Here is a 14,136-nt window from a genome sequence, read left to right on the forward strand (position 1 = left end):
TTTCTTTTGGATTATTTACAATTTCCACCTTATATATAAGTTAAATTAATTACCTGAACATCCAATCAAACACAAAAAGAAAACCTACCTCGAAAATAATTTTTCAAAGAAAAACATTATGCGTTATCCCAAATACACCAAATCAAATTTTTTTTTTCTAAACACTTTGCTCGTGCGTACACTAGTTCCATTACACGTATAGTTCTTTTCTCACATCGTATTAAATTTATCAACCACATCTTCATATATTTGTGTTCTCTAATATTAATATATACCTCAATATATTATTCATGTTCTTTGCTTTCGAGAGAAGACGTTTGATAAGATTATTTACATGTTCTCCACTACTCAACACTATCTCTATCATATTCTTATAGTTCTGTCACAAAAGTAATATACCTAATGTATATTCATAAGTAGAGTCTGAAAAAGGTATAGTGTATACATACTTCACCCTACCTCATAGAAATAGAAAGACCGTTTCCAATAGATCCCTGACTTAATAACGCATTTCTACATTGTTATAGTTCGTTAAAAGATTAAAATTTGCCAGCTACATAAATTGAGAGATTGAGGCCCATGCCAAGTTTACTTTCGATGATGGGATATCGTCATCGCCCTTAATTGGCCTTCACCAGAACTACATGATTATTACAAAAATTGCTGCATAATAAGGAGTTGAAAAATTGTGGACATCCAAATCACTCAGTCCGAGTCCATAAATAAATTTAAAATCATTTCTGGTGGAACCTTTAAGTTTGTCAAAACAAATCTGGAATTACCATTCTACAGTTGGCTACTTAATATAGTAATATTGAACCCATTTTCCAGTTCAAGTTGCCCTGTATTCTCTTTGAGACTTATAAGCTTATCTAGTTCAGAAGGAAAAATTAAAAATAAAATGGATGCGTTGTACCAACAAACAACTGTCATTAAAACCCGCCTGGGCACCAAGTGACTTGATAAACATTCAAACTTACATAGCGACAAGTTCAGGGCCCAACAAATCCCGAAAAAATCACAGGTTCAGTGCCTGTGGCTTCTTCAAGCCAGATAACGATACAACTTCCTATCGGTTTTATCCCTCTCCAAGAATTCACGCTCAATCAAAGACTCAATTCGTTTCTTTATGACAACAGGGTTTGGCAGGAATCGAGACTGTAGCTGCTTTGTTACTTCGGCAACTATATTGTTGTGATCTAGCACCCTCCGAGATTTCATGATTCTGACAATTGCTGCCTCAATCTGAGGTTTTCGGTCCTCCTCCACTCTCTGCCTAGTCTCCTGTTTCTCAGGCTCTGACTCCTTTTGTGCAACAACAGTACCTATCTTCACCTTGTAGAACTTGCTCGAAAATTTATCATTGAAGTAAAAGGCATCATCTTCAGCAATATCCTTGCTCATTGGCTCCTTCCTCAAAACATTCTTCCCCTTGACACAAGCGAGAGATTGTAAGCACCTCTTTAAGTCTGAAGCTGGTATTTCTGTAGCCTGTTCAATTTCTTTGTAACTCATTCGATCCGCTTTGTTAAACAACATAAGGATGCACATCTGATAAGTGGAAACATTAAGCTCATGCTTCTGTCCCTTTCCAAATGTAGCTTTCAGATCAGCAGTCCCCATATTTGTCTGCCATGACAACCTCCTACCCGTATGGGTCCCCAGATAGTATGTCTTGAACCTATCACAGACCCCTAAGATTTCCGAAGGAAGATTGCAAGTATTAACAGATTGTGTTGGCCAGGACCCAGTAGTAAGAACCTGGACAGTAAGTGAAGGACCCTCTGCAAGATCAGCACCCGCAGCAGCATGAAAACCCTGCATTGTATCCTGTGAGGTCTTCATATCAGTAAACATGCCTTCCAGTTTTGAGGTGAACTGGTACCCGCATTCTGTTTTAAGCTTAACTATCAAACTTCTCTCTGCGTCATCAGATACCGTCTTCCCTGAGAGTAGCCTCTTTGCCAAGTGCTGCTTGTAGTACTTCTCAAACACATCTTTCTCCTGAAGGTAGCGGAAGAGCATCATCACTTTGTCTAATATGATCTCTACATCCTCCTCAGTAACCCCTTTCAGCCCTTTCCGAAGTTTGTCATCCACAAACAAAGAGATGAACTCTGGTGATCGTGGATTCAGATTAATGAAGAACTCAAATGAGGAATTGAGAGCATTCTGGAATGTTTTGTCATTGTTAAATGCTGAACTAATGATCTTATCATGCTTATCCTTCTCATCCAAAAGCCTCTGCACAAAGTCTACAGGATCCTTCAACTTTTCTGGATCAGTGACAAGCTGCTTACCAATTTCTCTAATATGAGAAGTCATGACATCTCTAATCAGTGCGAGCCCAGTTGACACTCTTCGGAACAAGTTGTACATCCTTCCTAAATCTTCGTACTTGTCATTTACGATCATATTCACTAATCCCGAGTTCTCCATATGAACCAGCCTGTGCATATGGCTTTCAATCATCTCTTTCTCCACGACATTAGTAAGTTTGGGTTCACTTTTTGTATCTAGATAGTGGGACACTCTTTCAATCTCTTCGATAAGACGTTTCTCAGCTTTCTTCAGATAATCCCCACAATCACAGCACTCAATGTATTGCTGAGACTCAAGCCGATAGAAATCAGCCGAGACATCAAGAAACGGCTTTTCAAAGTCTTCTTGGTATACTGAAGAACCTAAATCCATTAGCATTTGTATTACATTCCTCATCAAACCCCTGTTTATCACTTCACCGGTCCTCTCATGCTGAACTAGTTCAAGAAGTGTGTCCTGAAGCCTTTTGTGTATTTTGCTAGAGTGGATGATGTTGTCTCTCCATAAATTCAAACCAAGCTCATGAACAGGTGTTTTATGTGTACTGGGAATGAAAGTTCTATCCATATACATCAATATATCTCGAATCATTTGCAGTGCCTTGTTATGCTCTGCCCATATCCGATTCAGTTCTTCAAGAAACAGCCCTCCCTGAGTAGATTCAATATGTTTTGCAATTTCCTTCAAATGTGCTGTCATAGTTGACACAAGTCCTGAATAGAGCTTCTCCCCAAATTTGTGTAGTACCATGTTATATGCATTTCTGCAGATGTCAGATAATAAGAACATCAAAGTAACAAGACGGCTATTCAAGAAGAAAAAATTATCAAAATAAAGGTGGCAGATCGCCTCCTTAAATACAAGAAATAGAACTTGTCACTAAGCTCAATTACAGAAGAAAAAGATTAAAGCAAGTAATTTTATAAATATCTAAACCCCCACTCCCCAATAAATGGTATGTGAAGTGATATATTGAAACTATCTGTTCATGTCAACTGGGAAGCTGTATGGTTTATGCACCAAAACATTTGGCAAAAAAGTTAACAAGTTCTAGGATTTCAGTCAATATCTATAATGATGCAATCAAACTACATCAAGTTTTCAATAGATATCTACTACATCTGTTACTAAACTACTGGCATATTATTTTTCTTTTGACAATAAGTGCTAAACCACCTACATTATACCTAACAGAATAAGCAGGAATAGTTTGGACTTAAAAGGGCAAGGATAAACTTGCACTTTGCACTTAAAAGACATAGACACAGCTAACAGTGTGTACTTAAAGGAGGAGCACACTTCCATATAAATTATCACATTGCTATTTAGAAGTCTAACAGGAAGAGAGACCTTTTACAGAGATATATACTCCACTTATTAGAAGTAAAACCTCTCAGCTCAATCTTCAACAAGAAACGTTATGTGCGGGATTTTTTGTGTGAATCTACAAACACTGTGTATGTGTCCCCCTAAACGACAGAATAGTATCTCTATATCAAATTGCATTTCCTTCCCCTCAAATGAAAATATTCGCGCAAAATTAACTGCAACGATTAAACTTACTTAGGTGGAATGAGGTAACTTTTTCCTCTTGATAAAATAAGAACATCTACATTTGACAAACCAGCGTGAAGTAATCAGCTTTTTATGTTGCATCAAAGTCAACCTAACCTTGACTCACATTGTAATAAATTATGGTCAAAATTGTGACCACAAATCCTCCTCTTGCAACCATCAGCATGGAAAGGAGCCTGATCGGGTGGAACAAAGAGGTATTAAATAGAAAAGCACATTCAAAAAAACAATTATTTAGGGTTCTCTAATATACCAGCCTACAAATAGACTAAATGGACTAATACCAATTAACTAGTTAAAATCCATATACTAGTATTTATCCTATAGTTTCAAGTCTCTAATACAGTTATTAGAACAAAATTAACCTTGCACCAGCAACAAGTACCAAGTTACTCTGTCCACAAAACTAGGACAGATGGAAAGAAATCACCTAGTGTTTTCACTTCTGCTGGGTTTTGAACCTGAGAACTCACGATTCTCGACTTACTACATTGACCACTATACCGCATCCTGGGGTGCCTATGTGTTGAGTAATTTAACAGCTATTAATTCTTCCTCAAACAGCAGAATACAATCAATTACTTCTGCGCTAATCAAACAACTTATAACAAGTAGCAACATCGCCAAAAGAAAATCTTAAACAAAAAAAAAGAAGAAGCAAACCTATAGAGCTCTTCAAAACTTAGACCACTGGCGTTATGATTGTAAATCTCATGAATCGCATGTTCAAGGATCTTCCAAGTTTTTTCAGCATACTTCGGATCCACAACAACCCGATGCTTAAATGCCTCTATCTGGAAATTTTTTTTCTTCGGTGCACTCATTTTTCTCAATTCCCGAAGTCACACGCCGCCTGAATATTCCAACTTCCTAAACCCGAATACAATCCGACTTCGACCGATCAGGTTTTAAATCACCGATCTAATAATTAGGGATTTAGGGTTTCTCTGCAAATAAAAAAAATTGGGGAAAGATACCTTAGCGATTAAGAAAGTAGAAATGGAATTGAACTTTGAAATTAACAGACGAAGAGGATTGATGGGTTATAAAAGAAACTTGATGAATTAACAAGTAAAGATGGCTAACCAGACAGCCATTTTCGGTCGGTTGAAACTTTGAGCGTTTTCTTCTATGCTTCCTTCCTATCTGTCTTTATTATTTATTTTAATCATTTTTTAATTTCTAAGTTGTTCCTTTACCACTTACCAGCCCCTCGAGTCTCGTTTTTCCTGTTTTGGAGCCTCTATTCTTTGGGTTTTTGAGTCGATATTTGGGACTTTAAAGCCCGGCTAAATGGCCCACGAGAAGTGCAAGAGCATCATCAACTTCCTTGAGAATTTCAATTTTTGTACAGTCTAATTGGAGATTTTTTACATTGTTATGCTAAACTTGGTGCATATATATCGACAGTGATCTAATTACACGATTTTACTCAAATGCGATGATACGTAATCTGTTACTTTCACATAAATCAAAATCTTTCATTAAATATTGTCAGAAAGATTACATAGAGTGATATGTTATATGATTTATTTCTTCTATGTGAAATATTGATACAAGAAATCAAATGCAATAAGTTTATTTTCAATTTCGAAGGAGTTATAGTTCATTCGAAATATTTTGCGCTAACAGGAGTGTCAATTGCAATGGAAAAGGCAATGAAGTTGATGAAAGTTGCGTGAGAAAATACAGAGGGTGATACAAAATACAATCTCCTTCTCATATGTGAGATATTTATACAGGGAATCAAGGGAAACAAATTTATTTCCACGGAATTACAATGCATTCCAAATATTTGACGCTAACAGGGGAAAATCGACGTAGAGATTTAAGGAAGAACAAAGATTGCAATGGATGAATCGATGAAGTGAACGGAAATTGCCTGAAAGAATACAGAGGGTGATACGATATACAAATTTTTTTAATTATCTATGAGATATATGCAGAGAATCAAACACACTGACAAAGTTATCTGAAAAATACAAATAATGATACGATATACAATTTAATTCTCATATGTTAGATATTTATAGGGAATCAAACACAACAATTTTATTTCCAATTTTGAAGGAGTTACACTTCATTCGAGATAGTTGGTGCAGATAGGGAAATATTAACACAAAAAATCAAGGAAAACCCTAGATTCCAATTGGGGAGGCTTTGAAGTGCATGAAAGTTGATCAAAATATTACACAAGGTGATTACGATATACATTTTCTTTCTCATATATGAGATATTGCTACAGAAAATCAAACACAATAAAATTATTTTCAATCTCAAAAGATTTACAATTTATTTGAGATATTTTGTGCTAATAAGAAAATATTGACACAAAAATTCAAGGAAGAACCTAGATTGCAATGGGAGAGACTATGAAGTGAATGAAAGTTGATCAAAAAATTACAGAGGGTGATTATGATATACAATTTCTTTCTCATATCTGAGATATTTGATATAGGAAATGAAACGCAATAAATTTTTTTCAATCTCAAATGATGTACACTTTATTTGAGATATTTGGTTCTAGCAGGAAAATATTGAAACAAAAATTTTAGGAAGAACCTAGATTGTAACGGGAGAGGCTATGAAGTGAATGAACGTTGATCAAAAGATTACACAGGGTGATTATGATATACAATTTCTTTATCATATATAAGATATTGATAACAAAGAATCAAACGCAATAAATTTATTTCAATCTCGAAGGATTTACACAATATTTAGAATATTTTGTGCTAATAGAGGAATACCGACAAGAGATTTAAGAAAGAACATAAATTGAAATGAAAATGACGGTGAAGTGAATGAAAATTGCCTAAAAAATTACAGAATATAATTTCATTCTCAGTGAAATTTTAATTAAAATTTACTAATTAAGATTATAAAACATAAGGAGAATTAAGATTTGATCAAAACAAATAGATAAAAACTAGAAATGTATATGGGTAACAAGAAAGAACAGAAGACAGATGGGTTATTTTTCCCTCCCACTGAAATGTTGTGGATCATAATCCAATTATCCTGTCGTAGGCCCACACCAATTATTGGGCAGGTACAATATCATGTGGATAATGGACTTTTGCTATTCCATTTTACAATGGGAGGATTTTCGCAAATAGTCAATATAATAAATTTAGGATAAATTATTGAAATACACGTATGAGTAACTTACACATAACAAATATAAAAATCATATTTGTATGTTATAGTTATATTTTGTATAATTGGCTCCATAGCAAATTTTATGTTTGCTATGGAGCTTTTGATTTGTATAATTCGCTAGATACATCCAATTTTATACAAATTGTTCAATTTTGTATAAATTTATTTATACATTGTAATTTGTATAATAAGATATGTATTTGTATAATTATAAGTGTATAAGATGAAAATAATGTATTTGTATTTGTGTATACACTTTTCTCTCGCTTTGTGCAAATACAAACGCATTTTATATATTTGTTTACCGAATGACTAATTGTATACCAAACCAAATGGCAAAAAAATGGGATGTTTGCTGCAAATTACAAATAAAATAAGCTATGGCTATAGCATTTGATTTGAATTAATAGTTTGCTATTTCATACAATTTCCCCTAAATTTAATTATGATTCATAGCTATAGTTTGCATATTTACAGGTTGTAGTTACAGTTTAAGCTGCCTCGTATAATTTGCGGGTGAGTTTGTCTTATTGAACTATTTTTGTATAAACTCGAAATAACGAATTTATACAAAAACAAACACTTGAACTTTAAACAATTATTATATTATATAAAATTACATTATACAAAAGTTATACAAATTCTGAATTATACAAACTCAATATCTCAGCGCAACTCAGGATTTAAAGACTTCGGGTGCACCAAATATGATCTCCAAGCTAAATTTTAAATAAAAATAATAAATAGTGTCTACCTAGATTCGGATCCTAGTCTCATAGGTGGTTCTTTTGCCTTATACTAACAGTACAAGAACACGCCTATGATCCTCATGGGGTGCATTGTTAATTATATTCTAGTTTCTTCCAGTTTCTAAATATAGATATACATATATACACATGATATTTTCCGAATTTAACGGGTGCATATGCACCCCCACTAATTCGATATTTTTAAAGCATGATGAATATAACACGGTAACCCAACATTCAGTAAAGCAAATAAATGGATTTTCAGCCTTAATTAATTTGTGCTGGTAAAGTGCCTAATATCCCATACTTGCAGGTATATTATGTGGCAATCTCATGACCGTTTATCTCTTGCTCTGCTAACTTAATTTCCTACGATACATTGAAAGAGACATAAACATGCGATCCATATATAAAATATATAATATTTTGGTAAGTGACTTCAGTAGCTGCAACATTTGTCTACTACATAACTTTGATTTACTAGGTACAATAAATAAATATATTCATATTCATCAAAAGATGAGTCTCTTTTTAGATGTATTATTGAATAAGTCATCAACCAATAGAATCCTAAAGTCTACTTGTAAGGTGGCTGCTGCTTGTCATTTCAATGAACATTGAGAAAGAGGATGAAGAGTACAGAACATTTTTGAGTTTGACACAAAATCATTTTATCTATCTATTGGGTTTGGCCCGTCTTCATGTGCTTTACAATAACAATAATATCATATTGAGTATAATTTTGTGAAATGGAGTTTTGAGATAGAATATATACAGGCCTTATTTCTAAGTCAAAACAATTAAAACAGTCAAGAAAAAGAACATACAGAAGTGAAGTCATCACAAAAATTTATCAAACAGTGAACAATAACTATAACAAAATATACCATAATCGAAGTATAAGAAACATCAAACGGTAACAAATGGCTTGATTCACCAATATTAGGTTAATACGCAATTGCCTAAGAACAGAACTTTTTTAAACCTTTCAACAATTCCACGTGTCTGGTAATCCAAATATGTTGATATATTATCGATAGCGACTGTCAAAATTTAAAGCCTAATTCTGAAATATCTATCATATTATAATCTTTGATTTAATAGCTAAAAAAGATGCCACTTGTTTCCAATTTCCTCTCACGTAGAAATCCCTGTATGACCATTGACCCACCCATAATTGCAATTCCCCTGCCATTTGGACACCACTAGTAGTTGAATTATTGTAAAAATATTTGTCTTTCATCAGTTTCTTGATTGTTTGGCAACTCTGTTGGGACTGTGCAGATTTGATAGAGACCTCCCATCCAATATTTTTAGCCCACTTAGGCTATATTCAAGATCCTCACATGTTTTTTAATACTCAATTGTATCGACTAACTTCATGAATAGACGTTCCATTAATTAAAAAAGAGTATGTATATGTGAAATCAAGATACTCTCTGTTCAATTCAATCAATATCTGCTTTAACCTTAGTCCTTATGAAGAGTAATACATATAACCTTTCAATAAATAGATTGTTATTGTCATTGGTCAAATATATTCATTGAAACATGAATAGATTAAATAATGCTTTTGTTAGTTTATAAAATGAGTTTGAAATAAATTAATTTTGCGATCATAAGATTAAAGAATATTTTAATATCTTTTTAATTTAAAAAATCTTACTTATTTAAAAAATTTATCAAATCAAAATTAAAATGAGACGAACCGATTAAATGTTAATAATGAACTCTACCAATAGCATATATGACTAGTCAACAAATGAAGTATATGTGTAAATTAAAAAAATTAGGCAAGGGGCTATACATGTGTCAACGAGTTAAAAAAAGGCTTAATTTTAGCTCCACCTAAAATGCGTAACTGAGCAGGTAAGTCAGCTTCCCACCGGCCCACCGATGCAGCACAAATTTTATGATTTATCATTTGTAATTAAGAGAGGACACATGTATAACTACTATAAATACTACCAATATAACCATGACAAACCAAAGCGGCATACTTTTGTTTTCTTTATCATCACTTGCTTGCCTCAAATATTCATCTATCCTTTTTTCCTCAATATATATTTGGATCCATAATGATATATCAACACTTAGAGATGGAGAGTAATCAAGAAAGAGAGATTGAGTATTGTCGTGCTAGGAAAATGAATGCATATATTCATAGCCAAATTATGAGAATTAGAGCAGAGGATTCACAGCTTGGGGAAGATATAGCTAAGAAGCTTAGGCAGAGAGTTGTTGATCAGGATGTTGCTTCTGTTTTTATGTTGTCTAAGCCTATGTTGCCTGCTTCACCACTTGGTGGGAAAACGCCCACCAATTAGGTGCGTTTGACTTGTTTATTTTCCATTTTTTCTCTGGTCACAGATTCAAAATTTGAAATTAAATCTGTGATGACGTGGTTTTTGAACTTCTAACATAGCGTCCGACGGGGTTTTAATGGACTTTTTTTCTCTTGTTTTGAAATTCAATTGAATTCCCTTCGGAGCTGGTAAGGCTCTTTCATATTGCACTGGTATTGGATCCTTTAGGAGAAAAAGAAATATACCACTTCTTGATATATCAAAAGAAGGATTAGTAGTAGTATAATTTTTTACTGTAGAATGTTTCTTCGCTTTGTAGACTGATAAATCTTGTAAATTAACAGGTATAATTCTGCTTGATTGGAACAGGAAGATTTTCTCTACGCTGGGGATACAGGAAAAGGGAATAGAGATGGAGATGAAGTTCAATTCTCAACACTTCCGTTATGTATATTTTGATGTACAGTATAATACGTAGGAAGAAAATAGACGAAATCTCCAACTCCACTATGTATATTAAAATATTGAAATACCAAAAACGTAGTTGAGAAGCAAAGTCTTGAGAATAGTATGGTGAATGAAAAAAAAGTTAATGAACACGTATGTGGGATTGTGAAATGATAATTTCAACGTATCAATCGAATATATCAACATCAATGAGTTTGGAAAGAATTGATGACTTGTCCATAAATTAGTCGAGATAGTTGATAAGACAGAGAGATTAAGAAGTTGAAAATAGAAAACTACATATTCAGAAGAAAGTTAAATCAAATACTGAATATGAACCACTTCTAATTTTAGGTACCAATGAGACCATTGGCTACATAATCATCCAAGCAAAACATGGAGAAATAAACCTAATACTCTTCATTTTCATCATCTTCACCATCACCAGACTCACATCCAACTTCCTCATAGTCCTTCTCAAGCGCAGCCAAATCTTCTCTAGCCTCAGAGAACTCTCCTTCCTCCATACCTTCACCCACATACCAGTGAACAAAAGCCCTCTTTGCGTACATCAAATCGAACTTGTGGTCAATTCTTGAGAAGACCTCAGCAACACTAGTGGAATTTGAAATCATACAAACAGCTCTCTGCACCTTGGCTAAGTCTCCACCAGGGACAACAGTTGGTGGCTGGTAATTGATACCACATTTGAACCCAGTTGGGCACCAGTCCACAAACTGAATGGTCCTCTTAGTCTTAATTGTGGCTACAGCAGCGTTCACATCCTTGGGCACAACATCACCTCTGTACATCAAACAGCAGGCCATGTATTTCCCATGGCGTGGGTCACACTTGACCATCATAGACGATGGCTCAAAAGCAGTGTTAGTAATTTCAGCAACAGAAAGTTGTTCATGGTAGGCCTTCTCAGCAGAGATCACAGGCGCATATGAAGAAAGCATGAAATGAATCCTTGGGTATGGAACCAAGTTAGTTTGGAACTCATTTACATCCACATTCAAAGCACCATCGAAACGCAGAGAAGCTGTCAGCGATGAGATAACCTACAGAATCGAACAATTGATTAGCCCATCTCTTAAATCAAACAAAACATTTCAAAATAGGAAACAGTGAGATGCTAAAAATACAATACCTGAGAAATAAGCCTGTTAAGATTGGTGTAAGTAGGTCTTTCAATGTCGAGAGATTTACGGCAAATGTCATAAATGGCTTCATTATCCAAAAGGATAGCAACATCAGTGTGCTCAAGAAGCGAGTGTGTTGAGAGCACAGAGTTGTAAGGCTCAACTACAGCAGTAGAGACCTGAGGTGAAGGGTAAATGGTGAATCCAAGCTTGGATTTCTTTCCGTAGTCAACAGAAAGCCTCTCAAGAAGTAGAGAACCAAGCCCTGAACCAGTCCCTCCACCAACAGCATGGAACACCAAAAATCCCTGAAGCCCAGTGCAGTTGTCAGCTAACTTCCTTATTCTATCAAGACACAGATCCACAATCTCCTTTCCAACTGTCACCAAAATTAACCAATAAACAACATATAAAACAAAAACGAAATGAACAAATGAAACTTCCTCTTCATGAAAGTTAGGGTTTCGAGTCTTACTTGTATAATGTCCTCTGGCAAAGTTGTTAGCAGCATCTTCTTTGCCGCTGATGAGCTGTTCAGGGTGGAACAATTGACGGTAAGTTCCGGTCCTCACCTCATCAATAACAGTAGGTTCCAGATCTACAAAGACAGCACGAGGTACATGCTTTCCAGCACCCGTTTCACTGAAAAAAGTGTTGAAAGCATCATCTCCTCCTCCAACAGTGACGTCTCCGGGCATTTGTCCATCAGGCTAGACAAATTATCAAACACAAGTCGGTCAATACAAAAATTCCAAATAGAACTACATCTATTGAAGTAGGGAGATAAGGGGACAAACCTTGATACCGTGTTCGAGGCAGTAAAGCTCCCAACAGGCGTTTCCGACCTGGATTCCGGCCTGACCAATGTGGATGGAGATGCACTCTCTCATTTTATTATGTAAGAAATTGCAGAAAATCGAACTAGAAAAGTAGTGAAGATGGATGAAAATTAATGACAAGAGTGAATTGAATAAGGAGCTAGGGTTTGTAAGAAATGGGTTGTTTATATAGGAGAGGGAAAGAGGAACTATAGCCGGTGGAATTTGAAATTTGAAATGCTTTCTTTCCAGCTGTTTGTGACCGTTGCCGCTCCTTTACGTTTTCTGGAAAATTTGAATTTTTGGTTTCGTTGGGCCTTACGATACTGGACCGAGCTCATCAAACTATAAGAAATGGGCTCGTTAGTTTTCTCTATTGGGCCAAATCTTGTGGATTTAGCCAGAGATCTCAGCCCAAACCTTCTATATAGGCCTAAACCAATAACTGGAGAGCTATCTTTTTCTCTCTCACACACATTAGTGATTAGACCCCCTCACTTTCAACCCGAAGGTTGCGAGTTCGAGTCACCAAGGGAGCAAAAAGGGGTGGGCGCTCGTAGGGAGGGAGGGTAAAAAAAAAGAGATTAGACAATGTATTTCTCTCTTTACTTATTAATTATTATTGGTGAGCAAAAAGTGAAGAGACATAAGATTGTGCATTTAACATGCTTAAAATTATGATACAATTGATGTGTCATTGTCTCATCATCTCTTATCATTCAATTTAAATGATTTGTTCAAATTTTAATTGTTTCACCTTATATGAGAAGCTTAATCTAAATGAATAACAACTATAAACGGCAAAAAAATAGGTTTGGAACAAGGATATGCCGTGGTAAGGCATGTCGGAAATAGTTTTTCTACCCCACAAAATAAGGATAAGGTCTAGGTTTGATTCTCCTCAAACCTCACTTGTAGAATTTCTCTGCATATGATATTGTTGTTGAGCTCCAGTGAAAAGACTAAATTTGTCCTAATGAAGTTAAATGTAGTTTTGGTTTACTAGTAAATTTAGCCCTATGGACTATACTAATAAAATACAACACAATTTCTCGTAATTCAGTGACCATTCATCAACAAATAAGGCCTAAAACTATTTTGACATGATTGTTCCATGTTAACTTTGAGATGTTTTATTGAGGGATTTCAAAATCCAGTATCCATCATGTTCATTATATGTGGATTAGGTTGGAAAGTTTACCAGAATTAATTTAATGTATCCATATAGGCCTCATTAGAAGAAAAGGCAGTTGTGGTCCAACACAAAATGAATTTAGCTTCACTATCTATGTTTGTGGTCCAAATGTCTTTATGTCTGTCTCTAATAATCCCATTGCAAACTCATACTTTTATACATCATTGTTCTTCATTATTACTCTCACCTTCTTATTTTCATTGCTCTTATAATCATTTATATGATTACTATCAAAGTCCCTTTTAATTTCATTTGTTTTTTTTTGTTGTATAGTTTTTCCTAGCTTAATTATTAGCCTAGATTTCAGCAGGGAGTAAAGGGAATGAATTGAATGATCAACCGAATCATTATTAATGTAATTAACCTCATCAACCAAATCACTTCATAAGATTGCATGCAAAAATTAAGAAGTGACAT

The 14,136-nt window shown here is 34.8% G+C and overlaps 2 protein-coding genes and 1 long non-coding RNA gene across 4 annotated transcripts; 1 reads left to right on the top strand and 2 right to left on the bottom strand.

Annotated features, from left to right (window-relative positions):
* Positions 1-890: 890 nt before the first annotated feature.
* Positions 891-5,094, bottom strand: LOC102586525 (cullin-3A-like). Of its 2 annotated transcripts, none has more exons than XM_006338396.2 (3): positions 4,984-5,094; positions 4,561-4,844; positions 891-3,085 (listed from the first exon to the last, which is right to left on the bottom strand). In XM_006338396.2, the coding sequence occupies exons 2-3, from the start codon at positions 4,719-4,721 to the stop codon at positions 1,045-1,047; spliced, it is 2,202 nt and encodes a 733-aa protein (XP_006338458.1). In that variant the 5' UTR covers positions 4,722-4,844; positions 4,984-5,094; the 3' UTR covers positions 891-1,044. The 2 variants fall into 2 exon arrangements, with proteins under 2 accessions (XP_006338458.1, XP_015162505.1); XM_015307019.1 differs by lacking the exon at positions 4,984-5,094 and adding an exon at positions 3,886-4,073 and having other exon boundaries at positions 4,561-4,646.
* Positions 5,095-9,678: 4,584 nt separating this feature from the next.
* Positions 9,679-10,711, top strand: LOC102587091 (uncharacterized). Its single transcript, XR_366569.2, has 2 exons — positions 9,679-10,135; positions 10,459-10,711. It is a non-coding gene; the product is annotated as an uncharacterized lncRNA (long non-coding RNA).
* Positions 10,712-10,822: 111 nt separating this feature from the next.
* LOC102587420 (tubulin alpha chain-like) lies at positions 10,823-12,705 on the bottom strand. The gene is made up of 4 exons (XM_006338398.2): positions 12,504-12,705; positions 12,182-12,416; positions 11,715-12,085; positions 10,823-11,625 (listed from the first exon to the last, which is right to left on the bottom strand). The coding sequence occupies exons 1-4, from the start codon at positions 12,594-12,596 to the stop codon at positions 10,972-10,974; spliced, it is 1,353 nt and encodes a 450-aa protein (XP_006338460.1). The 5' UTR covers positions 12,597-12,705; the 3' UTR covers positions 10,823-10,971.
* Positions 12,706-14,136: the final 1,431 nt, after the last annotated feature.

This window comes from Solanum tuberosum, unplaced genomic scaffold (genome assembly GCF_000226075.1).
Source record: "Solanum tuberosum cultivar DM 1-3 516 R44 unplaced genomic scaffold, SolTub_3.0 scf00004, whole genome shotgun sequence".
In the NCBI taxonomy this organism is placed as follows: Eukaryota; Viridiplantae; Streptophyta; class Magnoliopsida; order Solanales; family Solanaceae; genus Solanum; species Solanum tuberosum.